At 32.7% G+C, this 23,853-nt stretch overlaps 4 protein-coding genes across 5 annotated transcripts; 3 read left to right on the top strand and 1 right to left on the bottom strand.

The window, feature by feature from the left end:
* Positions 1–1,997: 1,997 nt before the first annotated feature.
* Positions 1,998–3,276, top strand: LOC140182864 (uncharacterized). Its single transcript, XM_072230476.1, has 3 exons — positions 1,998–2,361; positions 2,465–2,853; positions 2,926–3,276. The coding sequence occupies exons 1-3, from the start codon at positions 1,998–2,000 to the stop codon at positions 3,274–3,276; spliced, it is 1,104 nt and encodes a 367-aa protein (XP_072086577.1).
* A 2,979-nt stretch (positions 3,277–6,255) lies between these two features.
* On the top strand, positions 6,256–8,997 carry LOC112788994 (protein RER1A). Its single transcript, XM_025830689.2, has 4 exons — positions 6,256–6,562; positions 6,848–7,216; positions 8,251–8,431; positions 8,592–8,997. The coding sequence occupies exons 2-4, from the start codon at positions 6,861–6,863 to the stop codon at positions 8,643–8,645; spliced, it is 591 nt and encodes a 196-aa protein (XP_025686474.1). The 5' UTR covers positions 6,256–6,562; positions 6,848–6,860; the 3' UTR covers positions 8,646–8,997.
* Positions 8,592–15,031, top strand: LOC112788993 (adoMet-dependent rRNA methyltransferase spb1). Of its 2 annotated transcripts, none has more exons than XM_072226219.1 (12): positions 8,592–9,393; positions 9,734–10,466; positions 10,598–10,645; positions 10,738–10,896; positions 10,983–11,029; positions 11,157–11,313; positions 11,415–11,476; positions 11,622–11,811; positions 12,087–12,176; positions 12,790–12,932; positions 13,038–13,164; positions 13,693–15,031. In XM_072226219.1, exons 2-12 carry the CDS (start codon positions 9,987–9,989, stop codon positions 14,683–14,685), a joined length of 2,496 nt encoding a protein of 831 aa, XP_072082320.1. In that variant the 5' UTR covers positions 8,592–9,393; positions 9,734–9,986; the 3' UTR covers positions 14,686–15,031. The 2 variants fall into 2 exon arrangements, with proteins under 2 accessions (XP_072082320.1, XP_025686472.1); XM_025830687.3 differs by having other exon boundaries at positions 9,282–9,393; positions 9,816–10,466.
* Positions 15,032–15,604: 573 nt separating this feature from the next.
* On the bottom strand, positions 15,605–17,682 carry LOC112788992 (phenylcoumaran benzylic ether reductase POP1). Its single transcript, XM_025830686.2, has 5 exons — positions 17,375–17,682; positions 17,175–17,309; positions 16,437–16,674; positions 16,159–16,362; positions 15,605–16,012 (listed from the first exon to the last, which is right to left on the bottom strand). Exons 1-5 carry the CDS (start codon positions 17,558–17,560, stop codon positions 15,846–15,848), a joined length of 930 nt encoding a protein of 309 aa, XP_025686471.1. The 5' UTR covers positions 17,561–17,682; the 3' UTR covers positions 15,605–15,845.
* Positions 17,683–23,853: the final 6,171 nt, after the last annotated feature.

The following is a 23,853-nucleotide window of genomic DNA, read 5'->3' as shown; positions in this document are numbered from 1 at the left end:
CTGAAAGATGCGAGGTGCTTCACAGTTACTCTGTTTGACAGACATCAGTCTGAGTATACCGTGGCTGAGATGACTCATACTGGTAACTTCTCGCTTGGGACGTATCGGTTTCCTCAAAGATCGCATCTGTGACTGCGGGTACTTTCAGGCTCTCCATTACCCTTACTGCCATGCGATTGCATGCTGTGTTCAGTCCCGGTTAGACTGGGCTACGTACGTCCATGATGTTTATACCATGAGTAAGGTATTCAGCGTATACCGGATGGGATTTTTGCCCTCTATTCTGGAGGGTCTATGGCCACCGTATGCCGGTCCTACTATCATCCCTGATCCTAACATGAGACGTGCTAAAGAAGTGCGACCGAGGCCAACAAGAATCCGTAACACCATGGATGAGGCCGATGCTGGTCAGCCAAAGCGATGTGGGCTATGCAGACAGACAGGACACACTCGCTGGACTTGTCCTCATCGAGGATCCGTCCCCAGTGCCAAGACATAGGTGTCTTTAGGTCGTCAGGATTATGTTGCATTTTTCTCTCCTTGTTTGTGTTCTTGTTTTGTTTTAGTCTTGCTTAATGTTAAGTGAAGTTGTATTTGCTGATCGATTCTCTATATACTAGTGATTCTCTCTAGGATATAATTTTCTTGATAATTCTATGAGTACAACAAACTAATTTCAATTAAATCAAAGCAGCAACCTATGTTGCGCTATACACAAGTTAAACTTTCATCCAAAAAACTCATCCTCCATGAAAAATGAACTAAGTCTTTATAAAGCATAAACCGCTACACCCCTGCAGCGGTTTATGCATGCATAAAAAACACACTTTAACCGCGACACTCCTGTAGCGGTTTATGTGATGGTTCTTCACCAACGTAATCCGCGACACTCCTGTAATGAATTACGTGCATTTTGTAAACTGCGATACCCTTGTCGCAGTTTATATAGTTTAGAAAAAAAATGTATTTCGGTATCCAGTTTGCATAATGTGTATTCTGGTAATTTTGGTTAGCAGTTTATTTAAATAGGTAAATTGTCCAAAATATTTTAATAGAATTAATTATTAATTTAGTATAAAGAAATCGGGCACAGACAAAAAAATTTGAAAAAAATGTTATCAATAAAAAATTCATTAATTTAGCATGTTTATTATTTTGTTGGAGTCCCTTTTTAGGCTAAATTTTTTAGATATTATCAAAGCATAGGTGTAATACGGAGATATTATGTTAGTTTAGTGTAATGCATTGATATGGGAGTTGAATAAATACAACAAGAAATCGTTATTAACGATTTCACAATGGACAAAAAACTGTGAAAATGAGACTACCGATTTTTGAATAGGACAAAAAATATAGAAAATGGGACTTACGATTTCAAGTAGGACAAAAGTAATTTCTGAACCTATGAAACCTGAAATCGTTAGTGCCGATTTCATTTTTTTTTATTTTAAAATTATTTAATTCGTAAACGTGACTAACGATTTATTTATTAACTTCTCTATATATAGAATGCGTACGTGAATATAATGTCTTGCAATTCTCAATCTCTTTTTTTCTTTCTAATGCTCTTCTTCTACTTCTACTTCTTTTTGTTGTTTCTCTTCTTTGCTGTGTGCAAGTAATTTTTTTTGTTGTTTGTTATTGGGTAAATTTTTTTTTTTTATTTTAGTTATATAAATATTTTATTTTGATACTGTGATATTTCGTTAATTCGTGTTAAAAATTATAATAGAAATATAATTTTCGTGATCACAAAAATGAATAATAATATTAATTTTAAAATTTATTATAATGGGCAAATTTTATCTGAAACAGCTGAAGGTGTGATATTTATGTGTAATAATCCTTGTATATCTATTCTTTCTTTTATGGTGTCGTTCGAAGAATTTAAGAGTTATATTTGTCAGAATATAGATCCTCACATGCCAAAGAGAGTGACAAATATTTTATACAGACGACCTATATTAGTATTTGGTGGATTCGTTCAATTTCATGCGATGTGCATCAATGATGACACAAGTCTGCAAGAGATGTTCTCAATCTACTATCAAGCCCAATCACGAGTATCTGTTATTCAACTGTACATGGAGTTTGACCAATTACCGAATACGGTGGAACAATATGATCATGATTTCGATGGGAAAAGTTATAACGGTGACAGCGAAGAGGAATATGAAGGAAATTACGATTTCGTTGATCCGAATGCAGATGAGGAACAAGAGGACTGCACCATTGAGTCGGACGTCGAAGACGTCCCAAATGCACTAGCAAGTGAGCATCCATTCGAAGAACCGTCTTTCATGCGCGCTTTAGATCTCGATGCCATGAATGCTCCAGAATTTCCGGAGTATGCCAATGCAGGTTTGTCGTTGCATCACACCGTATTTGGATTAGTACTTTAAATATTATGTTTGCGTATTAATATTATGCACCGTGTAAATATGGGTTGGCGGTGTTATTGCAGATTCACCTGTGGTCAAGGATGGTGAATTTGTCAGAGGGATGGAATTTAATTCTAGAGAGGCTGTGATCAAGGCAGTTAAAGATTATACCATTCACAGAGGTGTTGATTATCAGGTTTTTGAGTCTGAGCCGACGACATTTTACGCGAAATGTGTGCAATATGGGCAAAGCTGTGATTGGCTTATCAGGGTTAGCTTGATGCGAAGAAAGTATTGTTGGGAGATTAGACGATATAATGGCAGCCATACTTGTACTAGAGCCACTATTTCTCAAGATCATTCGAAGTTGGACTCAGACACTATTGCAGATGCAATTAAGCCATTGATAGAGGCTGTCAAATGTGAAACGTTACCTTGCTATCGCGGGGATGAATTGGCTCAGGATGTCAGGGTTCTAAATCGAGTTTTCTAGAGTTTCTACCCATGTATAAGAGCATTTAGGCACTGCAAGCCGGTTGTACAGGTAGATGGCACACACTTGTATGGAAAATATAAAGGAGCGTTGTTGGTCGCAGTTTCTCAAGATGGTAACAACAATATTGTGCCAATTGCATTTGCGCTTGTAGAGGGAGAGACATCAGATGCATGGTTCTTTTTCCTTCGTCATTTGCGAACCCATGTGGTGACGAAGGATGGGGTGGGACTTATCTCTGATCGACACGAGTCTATTAGGTCAGCAGTTTCTCGTTGTGATGGAGCATGGGAGCCACCAAGAGTCAGACACATGTTTTGCATTAGGCACATAGCATCAAACTTCTTGAGAAAGTTCAAGGCACCGTTCATGCAAAAGCTTGTGGTGAACATAGGTAATTAACAATGTGTTCTATATAATATTTTATGCATGTTGTGGTTATGTTTCCAATGGTGGTTATCGTTGTGTGTTTTCATTGTATCTTTTTGTCCAGGCTATTCTAAGACGATGGATGAATACGAAATCCGTTACCAAAGGTTGCGCAGTTGGGGTGAGGCATACACTCGCTGGCTAGATCGGATTCCCCGTGAGCAACACTCTTTGGCATATGATGGTGGCCATCGATCGAGTCATATGACGACATAATGTGGCACCTGGTATAATGCTCCATAGCCTCATGAGAATTCAAAATTATGCCATGCTTAACATTACGCAACCATGTTAGCTTGATAAAGCTACCTCTGCATTCACTCGCTGTTGGGGCAACTCCAAAGTTCATCAGACATTCTTGCACCATGGATCCGTGATTACTGTTGGTTGGTCCTGTAACTGGTAGCACAGTTCCTTGAAGACCAAGTATCAAAGCTACATCTTCTAAAGTGATAGTACATTTACCTATAGAGAGATGGAACGTATGAGTCACTGGATTCCACCGTTCTACCAAAGCATTTATTAGGGCCGTATTTTTCGATATCTGGGACACATTGTAAAAGCCAGCAACTCTTAGATAGGGTTCTATTCTCCGATCATATGATTCTGGAGCATATAAGTGTCTCAGTCCAATTACTCTAGAACCTAATATAAATAATCAACACATAATTATAACTGTTAAAATAATAATGATAATAACAATAAAAACAATATCAATATTAATTAGTATGAAAATGCACTTGGAAGTAAAACTATTAAAAATGATTTATAACAACCGTAATAACAATAACTAATAAAACTTAATAACACTATCAGTAAACCTGTAACTATTAATAATAGTAATAATAATAATAATAATAACAATAATAATAATTAAAAAATAAATTAGCCACTAAACTCTTAAAAACAGGGTACTCACATGTTTATTTGGACTAACTATCATGTTCATATTAATTTTGTACACTCAATTCAATTATGATAACTAACTTCACTTTTAGCCTATAATAGCATTAATAATAATAATAATAATAATAATAATAATAATAATAACTAAAAAGATAAAATATTCACTAAACTCTTAAAAACAGGTACTCACATCTCTATTTGGACTAACCACCATGTTCATATTAAATTTGTACACTCAAATCCATTATGATAACCAACTTCATTTTTTGGTCTATAATAACATTATCAATAATAATAATAATAATAATAATAATAATAATAATAATAATAATAATAATAATAATTGATAACTAAAAATATAAAATAGCCATTAAACTCTTAGAAATAGGATATTCACATGTTTATTTGGACTAATAACCATGTTCATATTAATTTTATATACTCAAATCAATTATTATAACTAACTTTTAGTCTATAATAACACTATCACTAATCATATAATTAATTCAATAATAATAATAATAATTATTATTATTATTAAAAAACTAAAACAGCTACTAAACTCTTAAAAATAAGGTACTCACTTATTTATTTGCATTAACTATGATGTTCATGTTAATAAATTACACTCAAATTTATTATTTTAACTAACTTTTACTCCATAATAATACTATCAGTATATAAAAACATTATCATGTAAACATATAATAACTATCTCAATATCGATAAAAATGATTAAAAAAATAAAAAAGCCACTAAACTCTTAAAACAGAGTACTCATGAGTTTATTTAGATTAACTATTATGTTCACATTAACTTATTATACTCAAATCTATTATGTTCACATTAACTTATTATACTCAAATCTATTATTATAACTAACGTTTATTCTATAACAGTGCTAAGTTCATTTAACCAGCTTATAATTGATGTTAACATTATAAATAATTTTATAGAAAAAAAAGTACTTACATATAATGGATGATCAAGATATTTTACAATATGTTTATCCATTGAGATTTTTTTCTTTCCCATTTTAAAAAAGATAAATCTGGAGTTCCACCTCACATGCAACCTTCATATGGAAACAATGGCACTTAAAATGAAAGGAATCGAAATAGAGAGCAGAGAGTTAACACACACTTTGTGTTTTGGTATTTTGGTCTTCTCAATGATGAGCGAGAGCTTATGGGAGAGAGAACTCACGGACTACACAGGAGCTCACCGCATGCAAGCCACGTGGACACAGCATCAAATCGGAACTACCGATTTAATTCATGCTTTCCAGCCATAGATCGTCCATCTTGCGGTTGCTATGTCCTGTCTCTCTGCTCACCTCCCACCAAATCGGTACCCTCATTTTATTTACTGATCCTAGTCGTTCTTACTTGATCCAACGCCTCCAGTTCTCTTTCCACACTCTCTCTTAATAAAAATCGTTAATCACAACTAAGGCTTGGTTTGGTAAAGCTTTTTGAAGATGTGCTTGTGCTTTTTAAAAGCTCAAGCTTCTCATTTTGTGTTTGGTAAATCAAAAAGATCATGTGCTTGTGCTTGCAGCTTTTAAAAGATCGGGGTACTTTTGAAAGCACCTAGGATAGAGCTTTTCAAAGTTGGCTTGTACTTTTCAAAATTTAAAAGTCTAATATAACCTCATATGTTAACTAATTTTCAAATTTAATGTTTGCATTTATGTCTATTATAGTATTTTTAAATTTTAAAAGCTATTTTACCAAACACAATTGATGTTGCTTATGTTTATTAAAAGTTGTTTTTGATTTGATTTACCAAACATAAATACTACAACTTTTAAAAAGCCATCTTTTAAAAGTTAACTTTTATAAACTACTTTTAAGAAGTAAAAACTTTACCAAACTAAGCCTAAATTAGCATTAGTAAAGTCTTCTCTCTCTCTAATAAAAAGGAAAAAGACTTTGCCATAATTTGATATGACAGAATTGTCCCCAAGATTACAGCACAATTACATCTCACATCACGTGCCATACCCCCTTGGAAAGGAAATACTGAAATAGTAAGTTAGCAAACACACTAGTCTATATAGTCCATTCCCCATCACAGTCAAACGACAGAGGAGAGATCTGCCGTTCAAGTCTCAACGCGCAACTCAATCTCACGCCCAAGTGCCCCACGAACGAACGAAGTAAAACACATAAAACGACACAGAAAAGTAAAAAAGAAAGAAAGAATAAAAAAGAAGAAAAGAAAAAAAAAATAGAGAATAAACGCCAAATTCGCATCTTCCGTTCCTTGCAGATCTGCTAACTCTTCGGTTTCTCTCAATTGAAATCATCTTCGTTCCCACCGAAGCCTCCCAAAACCCTCGTCCTCTAAGGTCAGCTCCTATTCTTCTCTTCAATTCATTTCTTGTTTTCCACAGTAATATCTCTCTTCAATTCCATTTTTTCAACAATCTTAGGGTTTCCCGTTCCGTCGCCATAACCCTAGATCTCGATTAATTCCTCGTTCTTGTATTAGATTGAACATTAGATGATCTAAAATCCGTTATTTCGCTGCTTAATTTCGAATTTATTGTGAATTATTTTGTTTTTTTATATCTTTTTTGATGCGCAATGTGTGAATGAATGGATTCAATTGGTTTTTCTTTCTGTGTGTTTAGGTTTGTGAATTGGATGGAAGGAACTGTAGGCAGCAGTGCCTCTGCTGCTGCTGCACCCGTGAACCAATGGTGGCAGGAATTCTCAAAGATGTTCCAGTATTACCTGGATAAATCTACGCCTCACGCCACCTATAGGTGGATTGGGACTTTGGCAATCGTGTCGATTTATGTCTTGAGGGTTTTTTATGTCCAGGGATTTTACATTGTGTCTTATGGGCTTGGAATTTACTTGCTGAACCTCTTGATTGGGTTCTTGTCCCCTTTGGTTGATCCTGAGCTGGAGCCTAATGCTGATGGACCTTTGCTTCCCACTAAGGGTTCCGACGAGTTCAAACCGTTCATTCGACGGCTTCCCGAGTTTAAGTTTTGGTAAACTTTAGGGGTTTTGCTGCTGTTTCATTGATAGTATGTTAATTTGCATATAACTTTGTTGTCATCATTGCTAAACCTTAATTGAATTTGGGAGTACATTTTGTTTTTGCTGATTCTATATCTCTTATTGGGCACTTTTCTTATTGTGAGCTGCACCTTGTTTTTGGTAACTTTTTGTCATTTTTGTATATTTGCATTTCCATATGATCATCTCGCATGTGCGTGTAGATGCAACTGCCTGCTAACCATTCAATAATTAAGTTGAGTTATGACCACTGGCATTTATTCGCATCCTATTTTAATTATCCATATTTATCAAAAAGGAGAAAAGAAATGTTTATTCATGTATAATTTTTTATGTTGATGATGTATCAGGATATTGAAAACTTCTGGACATACATGTGCTATAATATTCTTATGGATCGTATAGTTCCATTATGTTGGTTTATCAAGTCTAATAAAGATTATTGTGTTAATTTATTGCCCCAATATTATAATTTTTCTCTCTAAATTAGTAAATTTCATACTTGTAATTAGTTCAAATTGCCAATTTGTCATTTCTCAAGTTTTATTTATCTATAACTTTTGGACTGGTGAGCTATTTGTGTTAATTTTCTGGTCATTTTCATGTTAAATTCGATGCAATACCAAACTTTTAGTTTTTAAGAATCCAACCCACTGAAGTTTATAGTGGGCTGTTCTTATTAATGTACTATGGATATCTGGTCTCAAAACCACTATGGAAACTGCTTTTATGGAAACCTGTTTTTAAACGGAGAATAAGAGGCATCACTGGAATGGCATCATATTTGATAATCACTATATTGACTTTGGTGGAATGAGTTGATCTTTTTAGCTTAGTTTTCCTGAAAGATCCTGGTTTCATTGAAGTGTTGTGCTATATTTGTTCAACAAATAATGTAATTTGCACAATTGACTAGCTAAACTGTACTGTTTATGTATCGGAATAGTTTGATTGAATCTGTTTTGATGGATGAGATTGATGATTTGTTATTTGAATATGACTGCAGGTATTCTTTCACCAAGGCTTTTTGCATAGCATTTGTGATGACTTTCTTTTCTGTATTTGATGTTCCTGTCTTCTGGCCTATATTGCTCTGTTACTGGATTGTTCTCTTTGTCCTTACAATGAGGCGTCAAATTGCACACATGATAAAGTACAAATATATTCCATTTAACATTGGAAAACAGGTAATTTGATGCTCGTATTGCCTTTCATAGTATACCTTTTTCTGATTATTGTTTGCTCTAACAGTAAGTTCAGCTGAAGCATAGTTGCTCTATTTTGTACCAGTAATCAGTTTTCCTGAGAGATAATAATATGTTCTATTTTTGTTTGATATTTTTACAGAAGTACACTGGGAAGAGATCTTCTGCTAGTAGCAGTGGCAGTCGTGCAGACTGAAGCTTTGTCATGTCACGATTTGAAGAATACAGATCTCAAAGTTAGGTTTTGTGAACATTCAGGATAGTTATTTTTTCTCCTTTATCTTGCGGAATTTGTAGTCAGTATTATGGATGCCAATCTGCAGTTACAGAAATATTATTTGTGTCCAACCCGTTTTATGAAAAACAGAAGACATGCTAATGCTGGCAGTGAACAACATTGTTGATATGCATCAATATTTGGTTCAGTTTTAGATTTGTTGCAAAATCTAGTATTGTATTGTGATGCTGTAATATTTTCCCACGTGTTATCTTTTATTATAATTTCATTCATTTGAAGGGAGATGGATTCCTCCAGCAGTTTTTCAAAATAACATTTTTGAGCCTATGGAACATGGTATATTAATTCTATGTTTGGCACTGCTCCATCATTTGATAGAGGACTTCCTTTTGAGCTGTTTAGGCACGGCACGTAGGTGACGATTCATTGGCTTCAAATTGATATCATCATGTGTCGAGATGAAACTGTCGTGCTATCAAGATTTAAATATTTCTGACCAAAAAAAAAAAGATTTAAATATTTGATAATGCAACAAAAACTAATAGTGGTTATACTTTTTATTCCAATAAGACTTTATTTTGCTCTCAATTTCAGACTCGAACTTTCAACACAACAGTGACCACCAAAAAATGTTACAGGTACCATATTGGACCAAGACAAAAGATGTTCAAAATTTTAGGTTCATCGCGTACCCTCCTCTTTGAAGGTAACAAAATAGTCAAATATTCTCGTTCAGCCGAAATCGAATACTGTAAATTGAACCAAATTACTTTGACAAGCCATCATTTAAGACAACCGATCTACTAATTGGAAATCCATTTGGTTATATCAAGTGTAGATTTTAATTGAGAGGATCTACTTAAATTGTTAACATTCATTGGCTTAAAATAACCATATGCCCAATTCATCGCAAGGTTTGACATTCTTAATCCTACATACTGTAAGAGTAGCACTACGTTTTTTTATATCAGAAAAATGGCATTACTGAATTATATTTTAGTTCCTTTTTAAAATTTTTCGGGTGTTTCTTTCATTATGGTTGCCAGATTTTGGTCGGTTATTTTTCTTCAAATGTAAAAGATCCTATCGGAACATAGATCTCTTAGAGCCCGTTAAACTCTTGCACAGGCCCAATAGAGAGAAACGCCCAAGAAAACGGGTTTGAAAAAACCGACCCGAACTTGAATTGTATAGCTTACTTGAACTTGAAGAAGAACCGCTGAGCCCCTTTGGCATTTCCTTCTGGGCGATCCCAAAAACCCTAACCAAAACCCTTGGAAGCTCAGAGAAGCAGCAACAATGGGGAAAGCGAAAGCCAAGGGGAAGCACCGTTTGGATCAGTATTACCACTTAGCAAAAGATCACGGTTACCGTTCCCGTGCTTCATGGAAGTTGATCCAACTCAACTCCAAGTACAACTTCCTCGAATCTGCCTCCGCCGTCCTCGACCTCTGCGCCGCCCCCGGAGGATGGATGCAGGTCGCCGTCAAGCACGTCCCCGTTGGCCACCTCGTCATCGGCGTCGACCTTGCGCCAATCGCCCCCATCCGCGGCGCCATCGCCATCCAGGAGGATATCACCAGGCCCGAGTGTAAGAGCCGCGTCAAGAAGCTCATGACCGATTACGGTTGCACCGCATTCGACGTCATACTCCATGACGGTTCTCCGAATATCGGAGGCGCTTGGGCGCAGGAAGCCATGTCCCAGAATGCCCTTGTCATCGATGCCGTTAAGCTCGCAACTCAGTTCTTGGCACCCAAGGGCACTTTCGTCACCAAGGTAATATCTAATTATCAATCTCATATGCGAAGAATCGAATTCAAAAATAAGAACGAAATTAGTTGCTACTTATTAGTTATTGGCTATTTCTTTCTTATGTCTGATTTTGGTTTTATTTTTTGGTGTGGTAGGTTTTTAGGTCGCAGGATTATAGTTCGGTGCTATTTTGCTTGAAGCAGGTGAGTGATGATTTCGTTTGTTATTTTGTGCGTGGTTGGGTTAGAAACTGAGAATTGTATTTGAGGGTTTTTCTTTGCTGGTGTGATTGCAGTTGTTTGAGAAGGTTCAGGTGGAAAAGCCACCTGCTAGTCGTTCTGAGTCTGCTGAGATTTTTGTTTTGGGGTTGAAGTACAAGGCACCTGCTAAGATTGATCCACGGCTTCTCGATGTGAAGCATCTCTTTCAGGGGTCCGTTGAACCGCAGGCTAAGGTAACAATTTATTTTCGGGAAGGTTGGGCTGGATTGGCGAAGCTAGGGTTTGTGTTTTACTCACGTTTGGTGAATTGTTAATACAGGTGGTGGATGTACTTAGAGAAAATAAGCAAAAGAGGCATCGTGATGGGTAAATACTGCATATTTGTTATTGCTAAATGCTAATTTATTGTGCTTGGAAAACCATTGATGTAGCTGTCTTGTGGTTCAAATACATGGTATGCTGTTGCTGAATGATAATTTCTTTTTGTTTACAGTTATGAAGATGGACTCTCAACTTTAAGGAAGGAGTCATCAGCTGCTAAATTCATTTGGTCAGATTCTCCTCTCGATATTCTTGGTTCAGTCACTTGCATAACCTTTACCGATCCAGCTGATAAACCAATCATGGATCATGAATTAACAACTGAAGAGGTACTTGTGTATAATTTTTGGTTGTTAGTTTCATAGTTATTAGTGGATACTTGAAAAATGATAATTTTAGTTTAAACCCATTGTGTGTCATTTCTTGTCAGGTGAAATCTCTGTGCGATGATTTGAGGGTTTTGGGGAAGCAAGACTTCAAGCATCTTCTAAAGTAACTGCTTGGCCCAAGTCTCTGATTTTGACATACATTTTCCCATTGGCGACTATGCATACATATTTTAACAATGCTGAATCCTCAATATATTTGCAATTCTTTCTGTTGTGTGATCGGTGTTCCATCTGTTGGTTACATTTAGGTGGCGAATTCACATTAGAAAAGCTCTTGCACCCACTGAAAAGCCTGATCCCACTACCAAAGCAGAAGCCAAGAATGTTCCTGAGGTAGATGAAGATGATAGAATACTCAATGAAATGGAGGAGCTGACTTATACAATGGATCGCAAAAAGAAACGTGAAAAGAAGCTCCTTGCAAAAAGAAGAGCCAAGGTATCTAGTGTCTCTGTTACTATTGACTAATTTTAGACTGGAACATAGTTTTAGGATCTATTCAACATCAGTATTGACATATTTTTTGCAGATCATAATACTGAATTATATAACGTCCTTGAATATGATATCTGGTCAAAATAATAGGATAAAACCTTATTCATTGTATCAATATTCTATATATCATGGCATTCTAAATTTCATTATTACTTCTTAGTTCCTTTTATAAGTGGATGAGATCATACGTATTTATTACTTTTATTGTTAATTTGTAGGACAAGGCACGAAAGGCAACAGGGATGCAAATGGATGCAATAGAAGATGGTTATGTTGATCAAGAGTTGTTTTCTCTTTCATCTATGAAGGTTTGACTTCATAATTTTCGTTTCTTTTGGATTTTTAGTTCAGAAAAGGATCTAAAACCTGTTGAATTGCATTTCTTTCCCCTCTAAATTCTATGGAAAATAGGGTTGATATGCTCCTGAGAATTGATTTTTTTTCCCTTTATAATGAGGAGGTTTACACCAACACTTAGGGTGTGTGTGGTTTAAGTATTATTTTGTTACTCAGATTCCATTCCCATGGGAATCAAATATACCCAAGGGAAATATGGGAATTGAAATGATGATATTTAGATTCTCTGGAATCAAAGTACTTAGGAATAGCTTTTCAAATTTTGAATCAAACATGAAAATATAATATTCCCAACTTAAAATTCCTAGGAATTATTTATAATTCCCCCTTAGTGAGTACATCAAAATCCAAAAGGACATGTGCACAGGAATCATGATTTTGATCTCCATGAGAAATCTAAATAGTCTTACCTTTGGGACTGGATATTTTTTATGTTGTTTTGATTTTGTATATTTTGTGTAGCCATATCTGAATGGTATGTGCTTCAATTGCAAATAATCTTTAGGTTAGAGTAGTTTTTCCAATAGGGATTGATTTTGTTAATCTGTTGTCATGGGGTTTCAGGGTAAGAAGGATCTTGTAGCTGTTGATACCACTGAGTATGAAGGGGCTGAGGATGAAGCAGAAGACAGTGAAGATGAAGCAACTCATGGAGGTGCGGAGCATTCTTCTGGTGACACAGAAGATTCTGATGAAGAACGTAAAAGGTGATTGACAGGTTCTTTATGCGGGGATCTTAACATTATGCTAACCCTTATGTTCTTGTTGCTGGTTTGTAATTATATTTAACGAAGAACATAAATTGATATCAGATATGATGAACAAATGGATGATCTACTTGAACAAGCTTACGAGCGGTTTGTGGTAAAAAAGGGAGGGAGCACAAAGCAGTGGAAGCGTAGTAAGAAATCTGCTGATGTTGAGTCCCAACTTCTGGAGGTATTGACAGTGGATCTTTCATTTTTCATTATTATGCGTATTCCTTAGACTTCCTTTGGAGACTTGTTTCTCTCTGCCCATGTGCGGATGTGTCCCCTACTTTAGATTTTTCTATCATTCCATGTTTTATCCCTCTGTGATATAGTTTCTATTATTTTTATCCCCTTGGTTTACACTTTCAACTCTTCAAGATTTCAACCTTGTTTAAGAGTTCTATAAAGGGAAACGAAGACTGAGGATTATGATATGATTACTTAAACTGGAGGGAACAAAAATAATCATTTGATCCCCTTTCTTTCATTGCTTCCCTTTGTCCTCTCCCTTCCTTTGACCCAAACGTATCCTCCATACTACTGGCAATATAATTTTCATGTTCTGTTCTCCTGTTGATATGTTGCATTTGCTTGCTTTCTCTCAAGTAACTGTTAAGGACTGGTATGCTTGTCATGTAGAACATGTATAGACCCATGGAAGGTTGCATATTTATTGTGGGTTGCAAAAGGAAATTTTATGCATTTTACTGTGCAGGATGGTGAGGATGATGATATTGTTCAGTCCAAATATGATTCCGATGAAGATCAGGGTGATCAAGAAGCAAATCCTTTGGTGGTTCCACTCAATGATGGGGCAGAGCCCACCCAAGAGGAAATAAAAAATAAATGGTTTAGTCAGGACTTATTTGCTGAAGCTGTAGAGGAGGGGGACTTCGGTAAAAATGATAGTGAAGATGAAATGGATATAGATGGGCCTAAAGAGAGTGTGCCCTTAACAAAAAAAAATAAAGAAAACAAAACAAAGGCTTCTGTGACCAAAGATCCCCCACAATCCCAACCATCCAAGAAAAAGGAGGATTTTGAGATAGTTCCCGCACCAGCTACTGATTCAAGTGATGATTCATCTTCTGATGAATCAGAGGAAGATGTTGAAACCAAAGCTGAGATATTGGCTTATGCTAAGAAGATGCTTAGGAAAAAGAAGCGGGAGGAGATACTGGATGATGCATATAATAAGTATATGTTTGACGATGAGGGATTGCCTAAGTGGTTTCTAGATGAGGAAAGGAGACACCGGCAACCAATAAAGCCTATCACCAAAGAGGAAATTGCTGCAATGAGAGCACAGTTTAAAGAAATCGATGCTCGGCCTGCAAAGAAGGTTGCGGAGGCCAAAGCTCGAAAGAAACGTGTTGCAATGAGGAAGCTTGAGAAGGTACGGAAGAAGGCCAATGCAATATCGGACCAGACAGAGATATCTGATCGTTCAAAGATGAAGCAAATCGACAAACTATATAAGAAGGCTGTTCCGAAGAGACCTAAAAAAGAGTATGTAGTTGCAAAGAAAGGTGTTCAAGTTAAGACTGGGAAGGGAAAAGTCCTTGTTGATCGGAGAATGAAGAAGGATGCTAGGAAACGTGGAATGGGAAAGGGAGGAAAAGGGGGTTCCAAGACGAAGGGCAAGAGCCCAAAGGGTAAGGGATCTGCAAAGGCCCCTGCCAAGAAGGGAAGAAAGGGGAATAAATGAAAAATAGATTGAAATGCAATTTCTTGACTCGTGTCTCAGTTTTGTTACGATCTTCACATTGTTTGTCTTTTAGTTGCTGTTGTGGAATGTGCAATAGGTATTAATGTTTATCGAGTAGAACATTTTTTCTTTCCTGCCCTTCTTGAAAGCCAACTTTGATTTAATTTAATACTATCATAAATAGCAGCTAATGCCTAATAGAGTTGTTATTATTTGTGGTCAGCTTTAAAGCGGGTTGTAATGTAAGGACCATCAATTTTTTAGTGCTGCTGGTAGGGCAATTTATGACTGCCTAAACGTACTGCTAAGAATTTAAAATCTTGATTACGAACAGATTTATTAGCAATTTGAACTGGCATAATATTTTCTCTTGGATAAAGAATAAAATAAAATATGTGAATATTGAATATGACATCTATGTCACAGTCGTGACATGATTTTGGCCTTTCTGAAAGCTTATAAAGATATTTGATGTAATTTAAACAACTAAAATAATTTCAAACTGTTGTGAAAAATATGATGGAAGTAGATAAATAAATGTACAAATTTATATAAGAATAGAAGAGTTGTATATTGATGATATTAACAAAATATAATACTTGTTAATTTATGAGATAATTCTGCTTTCTTTATAATACTTTTAGAGTGTCAAGAGTGTTTGATATATGGATATATGAATAATATTTTTTTTAAGAGAATAGATTTTGTATTACATAAAAATTAGACACGAGAATTAAACATGAGCTAGCATTACGTAATAAGTGACTAGTCCCCTTATGCTTCTTATTATTGTTGTGCTGAAGCTAGCATCCATTTATAGATGAGAATTGAATCTAAACACTAACCCACTTATTAGGTATTAGTGGAAACATGGATCATGAATTATCTAACCCACTTACTAGCTATTAGTGAAAGCATATTTAGAAAAATCATCATGCTCCATTAATTAGTAGGACATCCACACTTTAATCTCAGAACACAAGTTTTCTATAATGAGATGTTTGATAACTCAACATCTCCTTCTTCTCTTACAGAAACAAGTGCAACATTACTGAATACTGGTAATGATATCACAGTATTCTTAAAACACAAAGTCTATAGAAAAGATCAAAGTGAACATTGAAAGTTGAAACTATTGAGTTCCAAGTAACATAATCATGTTAAATAAACTGGTTAAGGAACTCATCCTCGGTAGTGTACTTAACTTCAGGATATAGTGCTGAAGCTTCTACTCCAACTTGTGGGTCAATTTCATAGCTAGTATGACCTCCTTTCACATATACTGTGTGACAAATTGACAATTCTATACTTATTGGGAAAGGAGAATCTGCAACAACAGCAAACAACCCAATTTAGAACTCTTCAACAACTTACCCTCAAATCTTGGTGTCATGAAAATTTCACAAGATTGTAATACAATTGGTAGAAGCAGAGGAAAAATAATAATAACAAATTCTACACATCATAACTAACCTTCAATTTGCTTCAGGACTTGATCTTCCGGAACATAAATCCGTTCTAGTGTCTTATTAATCTTCTTCTCCCAGAGAGATACCAATTCATTGAAGGATACTATGTTCTTTGGAGGTCTTATATACAAGATCTTGTTCAACGTTCTTGGATCGTTCACAGCTTTGATAGTATAAGTACCAATATCTTCTTCCTTATTGAAAACACCTATATAATCAAAGCAAAATGTTTTTAGATATATTTCTTGGTCTTGATGCAAAAAAATGTGATCTTAATCTTACATTTGACATTTCCATCTCCTAAGATAACAACTTTATCTCTTGGTGGAGTTGTGGCTTCAAGTTGTGACAAACGTGGTAGGAAGTAGCCGGCAAAGAAGTTGCACACCACCAAGGTGTGAGGAATTCCGGCAGCTTCGACAGCTCTGCGAATTTGGGACTTCACGGCATACGCGCTCTTTGCTGGCCCTACAGCTTGAACACGGTCTGCATCATTTCCAAACTCTGAAGGAAAGAATCTCTGCTAAAACAAGCTCATGATAAGTTTTCTTGATACACAAGCTTCCATCATGTTAATGATCAAATTAGAAGATGATATTCCATATGAATAAATGACTATTTGTATCTATAAAAGATGAAAACACTGACATATGTACCTATACTAGATCGAACCTAAACTTGTACTCACACAAGATTCTCTCCGTGTGACAAAAGTACCCTATGTGGCACTCCAACCCTCCAAAGACAGGACACTTTTGTCACACAGAAGGCATCTTGGATGAGTACAAATTTAGTTTTAATTTAGTGTGGGTACATCTATCAACGTTTTCATCTCTCATGGGTACAAATGGTCATTTATTCTATATCATATTCTAGGGACAAGCTTAACCTATCATTATTGGAATAATCTATCATATTCTTTTGTTGCCTCATCAGTTATATGTAATCATTTCACTTGAAGTTATTTCTGTAAGGCATCAAGAAAAAGGTACAAGAAATTTGAATATGCTTGTAATTTACCTTAACATTTCCTGCTTCTTTGATTGCAGCAATGATCTTATCTTGATTAGCTACTTCCATGGTTCCAATAGTAGAAATCACCACATCCACCTGCTTCATGGCTTTAACCAAACTCTCATGATGATATACATCTCCCTGTTCCCAAACTTAGAAAATTAATATAAGTAGTGAAACAGTGAAAAATGAAAAAATAAACTTACAAGAACAAGTTGGGCACCCAAGTTGTTGAACTTGTGAATGAGTGGTGCCTTTTCTGGATTGGAAAGACTTGACTCTCGGACCAAGAGGAAAGTTGGGTGGCCGGCATTGATACTCGCTTCCACGATGAACTTTCCGATGTAACCGGTGCCTCCGATGAAGAGAATCTTGGTGTCTGCGGCAGCCATTATCAACACAGCAAAAATTAAAGTCAAACTGAATTGAATGTTATATAGTTTGGTTTGTCCAAAGAGTGAATAGAAGAGGGGTTCTTTTATAGAGCCTCAACTAACATTTTATTTTAATACTTAATTAAGAACAAACGAGATTTATTATTTATAATTCAGGAATTAATTTATTCGTTTTCAAATATTGATAAATACTGAGAATTTTAGAAGTTAAATTGGACATTACCTCTTTCTTAATGTAAAAAGTTGAAAATGTTTGTTATAATATAAGTCTGATGGCAAAATAAATTAGACTTAATTTGTATAATTTCACTTAAGATAATATGAGTGCAAATTGTGAAATAAAGTTATTTTTTATTACGTACTAGTTTTTTTATGCATAGTTGATATAGTCATAGTTAAACTAATTAAATAAATAAAAAAAATTGCAAAAATTAGTTAGAATTAGATTAAGATATGGGCAATGCATAGAGAGATAAATTAATTAGACTATATAGTATATATATTTAAAATGTTGTATTTTTTAGCAATAGATTAGATAATATATAAATTAATGCTAAATTTTAAAATTAATTTGTAAAAAATATTGTACAAAATATTCATTTGGTAGGTCGTATATGATTAAATATAATTATTTGACAAAAAAATACAAAAAAACAATTTTAATTTAGATAATAATTACGTAACTATTATTTTTAATTCAATTTAAAAATAAATATTTATTAAATTTAATTAATTAAGAAATTTAAAAATTTATTTAGTGGTATATCAATTAATTTAATTTTATAATGGTTGATAATAAATAGTATATTAATACTATATAACAATCTAATATTTTTTATATTGTAAAATTACTTTATATGCAAAATTACTGACGTAGAACAAATACAAAAAATAATATGATGTAGATTTATTCTATTATATATTGACATCAATTCTTATATAATATAAATAGATGTGCAATCCACGTAAATTTTGTTTTTATCATTTTATTATAATATTTTAGAATTTTTTATTTTTATCACTTGTTTATATTCCATCTAATTCATCCTCCTAGTCACCAAAAAAAAAAATTGTTCTATCTGTTCTGTTTTTATATGATTAAATCGCTTAAGATGAATTTTATAATGTTTATCAATAAAAGTTAGAATGCGTAAATTTAGGAAATAAATCAATAATATAATAGTAGTGCCTTCAAAAGATATCATAACAATTTCTTTTTGTGAGACATTGGAGTAGGTGCTTGTCTGTCTACACATATCTCTTTTTCAACTTTGCTCTTAGAAAATTAATTATTTTTTCATATGGAGTACTAGGAATAAGTTTGGTCGGTAGAAATGAAAGGAGGGGCTATATTAAACAATGGGTTAATACTCAAATTCATCCCCGAAAGATTACGCGATCTTCATTTTCGTTTCCGAATGATTTTTTAATCAAATTAGTCCCTAAAAGTTAAAAAATAAGTCAAATTAGTCCTTCTGTCAGATAGGCGATGACGTGGTACGTTAAGTGCCACGTGGCATGATGACGTGGCACGCCACGTGGCAGGTCAACGCCACGTGGCATGTCAATGACACGTGGCATATCCGTGACATGCCACGTGTCATTTGACATGTATAAAAGATTTTTATAGTCAAAATAGTCTTTGAAAATCCAAATGTAAGTCATTTTCATCCCTCAAATTTTAAAAATTAGTCAAACTAGTCCTTATATATTTTTTTATTTTTTTCATAATATTAAATTTGAAATATTTTTTGATACTACTAATTTTAGTAGAAATGTAATTAACAAACAAAACATTAGTAATTGTATATTTTCTTCTTAAAAATTTTTTTCAATAAAATTATCTCTCTCCTTTAATTCTTCTCAAAATCTCTCTTATTCTTTTCTTACATTCTAAAACATTTTTTACATTTTTCTAAATCATATGTTCACATTCGAAATCCAGAAAATTCCTTTTTGAAGAGTTGCTAAATTTCTCAAATATTCTAAAACAAAACCTTTTTCCTTAAAGAAGATGTCTGAAAAGTTTTTCCTAGACCGCAACCATGAAAGTAGTTACCTATGCGGTATAAATGATCCTTCCGTTCTAAGCATAGGTTCATTAAGTCTATGCTGAACCGATCAGATATTTTATATAGAACTAGAACTCAACGTACCAACTACGGCCTCAAGCCCATCCAATTCAAGCATATAATTTTGTTTAGGTTAATAAATACATACATTTCAATTTTGAGTATATATATATATATATATATAATATAAAAATATATAATATATATATATATATATATATACATACCAGCAAAATGTATGTAAGAAAAATGTTTTAGAATAGAAAAGAATAAGAGAGATTTTGAGAAGAATTAAAGGAGAGAGATACTTTTATTGAAAAAAATTTTAAGAAGAAAAGATACAATTACTAATGTTTTGTTTGTCAATTACATTTCTATTAAAATTAGTAGTATCAAAAAATATTTCAAATTTAATATTATGAAAAAAATAAAAAAAATTATATAAGGACTAATTTGACTAATTTTTAAAATTTGAGGGATGAAAATGACTTACATTTGGACTTTCAAGTACTATTTTGACTATAAAAATCTTTTGTACATGTCAAGTGACACGTGGCATGTCACGGATATGCCACGTGTCACTGACATGCCACGTGGCACTGACCTACAACGTGGCGCGCCACGTATCGCTGACCTGCCACGTGGCGTTGACTGTGGCCTTGACCTGCCACGTGGCGTGCCACGTCATCATGCCACGTGGCACTTAACGTACCACGTCATCGCCCATCTGACAGAAGGACTAATTTGACTTATTTTTTAACTTTTAGGGACTAATTTGATTAAAAAAATCATTCGGGGACGAAAATGAAAATCGCATAATCTTTCGGGGACGAATTTGAGTATTAACCCATTAAACAATTGTAATGTTTGATGCATAGTTGTAAAAAACCATATCAGACCAGTTTGATTGAAAAATTGATAAATTGAATTTTCAACCGATCAAATCCAGTTTAAAGTTTGTTTTTGGTAAAAAACTAGTAAAAATTAGTTAAACTGATAAAAATCGGTAAAAAATTAGTCCAATCCAATTAGATCGTTTAAAAAAAATTCTAAAATTGATGAAGATGTAGTTTAAATCTAGATTTTTTTTATACTACATGCTCTCCTTATTACTAAATTATGTTATTCTTTATTATTTTATATGTTAATTGTTAATTATATAATAAAATTGCATAATAATTTTTTATATTATTTTAATTTTATATTTATTTATATTTAAATAAATTATATTTTTAATATTTATAATTATTAATATAAATATTATTAAATATGTATAAATAAAAATATCAAATATTTTTATTAATTATAATATAATTTTTTTATAATTATATGATATTTATTAATATTTTTTTAATAAATATATATAATATATAATAATATAATAAATATAAAAATATTTTAATATAAAAAATAAAATTAAAAAATCTTTATCATGCAAAAATACTAAATTTTTTTATGTTTATCTAATAATAATCGAATTATAACTTGTTGATTATAATTTGTTAAAATTTAATTGTTTATAAAATATTAGTTAAGATATGTATTTAAATTTTTTATTATTTTATATTTTTTATTCATAGAACCAATTTTATCAATTTAACTAATAACTCATTGATTAAATTAATAAACTAATAATCTAACTGATTCAGTCACCTATTCAATTCTTATCATTATAGTTTGATGCATTTTGAACAAAAGAATAGTCTCATTTGCTTTATTTTTTGGTGGCTTTCTTTTGAAATCATTCAGGGTAATTAATTATACAAAAATAAATATAAAAATTTATGTACATTTGTTTTTATATAAAATTATTAATTAATAATTATTAAATAATTTAATATATTTAATTAAATTATTATTTAACGTATTTTAACTATTAACTTTATATATAAATAATTACATACGAGTATTCACCCAAAAATAAAAATATATCAACATAAAATACACATTCTTATCAATGTCATTCGGATGGCTCATCCAACTCCCTGATTCCATTTATTTTGTTAAGTTGCCTTTTTTTCATAACATAATTTACCGGTAACATTTGTTTTACACTTGTTGTATAAACGTATTTTTTATGATCAATTGTCTTAATAAAAAAATATTTTTTAACACATCTAAACACATTAAAATATGATTTTTTTTGTTAATCGATATGATTGAAATAAATTTAAAAATAACATGTACTATTAATTATTAATAAACAAAATTATTTAAAATATTTTATGCAATTAAAAATATAAAAAATTTAAAAAAATTAATGTATACTTTATCATAATATATATATATGATGTCGTTTTGTCTAATAAAAATTTAAAATTAGCATGTTTATGTTATGTTTTTTAGTATTACTAGAAACTGAATAATAATTTTGAATTTTGACGTGAGATTTAAACATTTTGGGTAAAGGTTTTGATTTATTTATCGAAACAGTAATTTTTTTTATGTCTTCATTTGAACAATGATAAAGATTTTTGTAAGAGATTTCGATATTTAAGTTAGCGAGAATTTTAATAGATTTAGAATAAAATTAAATAAAAAAAATTTGAATGTTAAAATATTTATAGAGTTTATAGATGAGATTTGGTCATTGCTTATGAGTGACCTTAGATGATCATGTGTGATATTTTTTAATAATAATAATCGAAGTAGTGGGAGAAATTTTTGCCTTACTCCCCAAATCAAGTTTAATTAGGAGATAATTTGGTGTGATTTTACTGGATTTAGAGGTGAATAAATGTTTCAAAAATAGATCCGGTCATTATTTTGGGTCGAGTATGGGTCATAATTCGGGTCATCCGAACTCGGCCCGGTGACCAAATCATCATACACAATTAATATTTTGTGTTATTAGTGATGGATGATAGCTATTCTTACGTGAAATTTAAGAATTGTAAACCTTAATATTTTGTTTTATTAGTTATTACAAGACTATAAGTTAATGTTTTATGTTTAAAATGCATAAGATTTTAGACAAATGCATAATATTGTGTTATTTGTATTGATTTAAATATTTGGTGTTATTAGACAATATTAGTATTGATTATGGATATATTTTAATTTTAGAGAAGAGTTGGTTTTTGTTATATTTTTCTAAATGAATTTTACCATGTCAAATAATGGTTGGAGTCTTGAAAATTTGGATATTTTCACATGCTAGCTTATAAGAAAGTATTAAGATAATGTAATGTTAACGGTCCGATTTTTACCCAATTTTTACCCAGTATAATCGTGACCCAAAAGTATATAGGTTTCATCGGGTCTAAGGCCGGGTTCGAGTCTAATAAGCAGGTTCGGTGTATATTTCGGATCGGATCTGGGTCACATTAAACTTGGTTTCACCCGACCCATGCACACTCATAGGTTTGATACTAGCGTAGAAACTTGTATCTTATTGAGCTCAAATAAGATGTTAGATAATTAAGCACATAATTTTATTTTAGGTATGCTGATGATAGTTTTAATCTTTTAAATTTAAAGAAAGCACAAAGAATTTCAAAATAAATATAGATTAAATTCTTACTTTTGTGTGATACAAAAAAGGATAAACAAGAATATAAGAATTCAAATGGAATAAAAAGATACGTTGAGATTGAAATAGAAAAAAAAAAGATAAATTAAAAATTGAACACAAAAAGAAACACTCTTCTTTCTATTTAATTTTTTGACACGGCAAGAAAGGAACTCTTCAACCTAACTTGTCTTACAAAATGAACATCATCCATACTATCCAGAATAATCATTTGAGTACTAGGAATAATAAATATCTCATGTCATGAAACCACTCATCCCAAAAACCCAAAAACCCAAAAAATTAAACTGATTTTGAGGTTCACCAAGGATCAAATTCTTGACCTTTTGGATTTAGAGTTTTAATACCATGTCATGATACCACTCATTCCAAAAGTTTCAACTGATGGGAAAAGATAACACTAATGATTATATCTCTAATACTCTCTAAATCTCTATTGTACACATTGTACAAATATTTTATTGGCTCCTTATACTTTCTCTAGTTTGAAAATTGAATCGAAGAGTCTTCTCAATCTTCTACCCAACTTCCTGATGCAATAAAAGAGGAACTCACTCAATCTCACTTGTCCACATTATGATTTCATTACGAAACCAAAAAAAAATTTTCACATCTCTAATCTTTGAACGACGATTACCATAATTTATGAGATATTTATAATATCTTATTAAATTAAAATAAAAAAA

Source organism: Arachis hypogaea, chromosome 3 (assembly GCF_003086295.3).
Source record: "Arachis hypogaea cultivar Tifrunner chromosome 3, arahy.Tifrunner.gnm2.J5K5, whole genome shotgun sequence".
Taxonomy (NCBI): domain Eukaryota; kingdom Viridiplantae; phylum Streptophyta; class Magnoliopsida; order Fabales; family Fabaceae; genus Arachis; species Arachis hypogaea.
Note: the sequence above shows the minus strand (reverse complement) of the source record. Positions and strands in the feature narration are given on the sequence as shown.

What these genes read in the sequence shown, in the direction of transcription:
- LOC140182864 (XM_072230476.1), top strand. Translation starts at nt 1,998, where the DNA reads ATGTGCATCAATGATGACACAAGTCTGCAAGAGATGTTCTCAATCTAC. An exon ending in TCCGGAGTATGCCAATGCAG is followed by an intron (nt 2,362 to 2,464) that starts GTTTGTCGTTGC and finishes GTGTTATTGCAG; the next exon opens with ATTCACCTGTGGTCAAGGAT. An exon ending in AATTGGCTCAGGATGTCAGG is followed by an intron (nt 2,854 to 2,925) that starts GTTCTAAATCGA and finishes CCGGTTGTACAG; the next exon opens with GTAGATGGCACACACTTGTA.
- LOC112788994 (XM_025830689.2), top strand. Translation starts at nt 6,861, where the DNA reads ATGGAAGGAACTGTAGGCAGCAGTGCCTCTGCTGCTGCTGCACCCGTG. An exon ending in CTTCCCGAGTTTAAGTTTTG is followed by an intron (nt 7,217 to 8,250) that starts GTAAACTTTAGG and finishes ATATGACTGCAG; the next exon opens with GTATTCTTTCACCAAGGCTT. An exon ending in CATTTAACATTGGAAAACAG is followed by an intron (nt 8,432 to 8,591) that starts GTAATTTGATGC and finishes ATATTTTTACAG; the next exon opens with AAGTACACTGGGAAGAGATC.
- LOC112788993 (XM_072226219.1), top strand. Translation starts at nt 9,987, where the DNA reads ATGGGGAAAGCGAAAGCCAAGGGGAAGCACCGTTTGGATCAGTATTAC. An exon ending in ATGAATTAACAACTGAAGAG is followed by an intron (nt 11,314 to 11,414) that starts GTACTTGTGTAT and finishes ATTTCTTGTCAG; the next exon opens with GTGAAATCTCTGTGCGATGA. An exon ending in TTGCAAAAAGAAGAGCCAAG is followed by an intron (nt 11,812 to 12,086) that starts GTATCTAGTGTC and finishes GTTAATTTGTAG; the next exon opens with GACAAGGCACGAAAGGCAAC.
- LOC112788992 (XM_025830686.2), bottom strand. Translation starts at nt 17,560, where the DNA reads ATGGCTGCCGCAGACACCAAGATTCTCTTCATCGGAGGCACCGGTTAC. An exon ending in AAGAAGCAGGAAATGTTAAG is followed by an intron (nt 16,675 to 17,174) that starts GTAAATTACAAG and finishes TTGTTTTAGCAG; the next exon opens with AGATTCTTTCCTTCAGAGTT. An exon ending in AGGAGATGGAAATGTCAAAT is followed by an intron (nt 16,363 to 16,436) that starts GTAAGATTAAGA and finishes TTGATTATATAG; the next exon opens with GTGTTTTCAATAAGGAAGAA.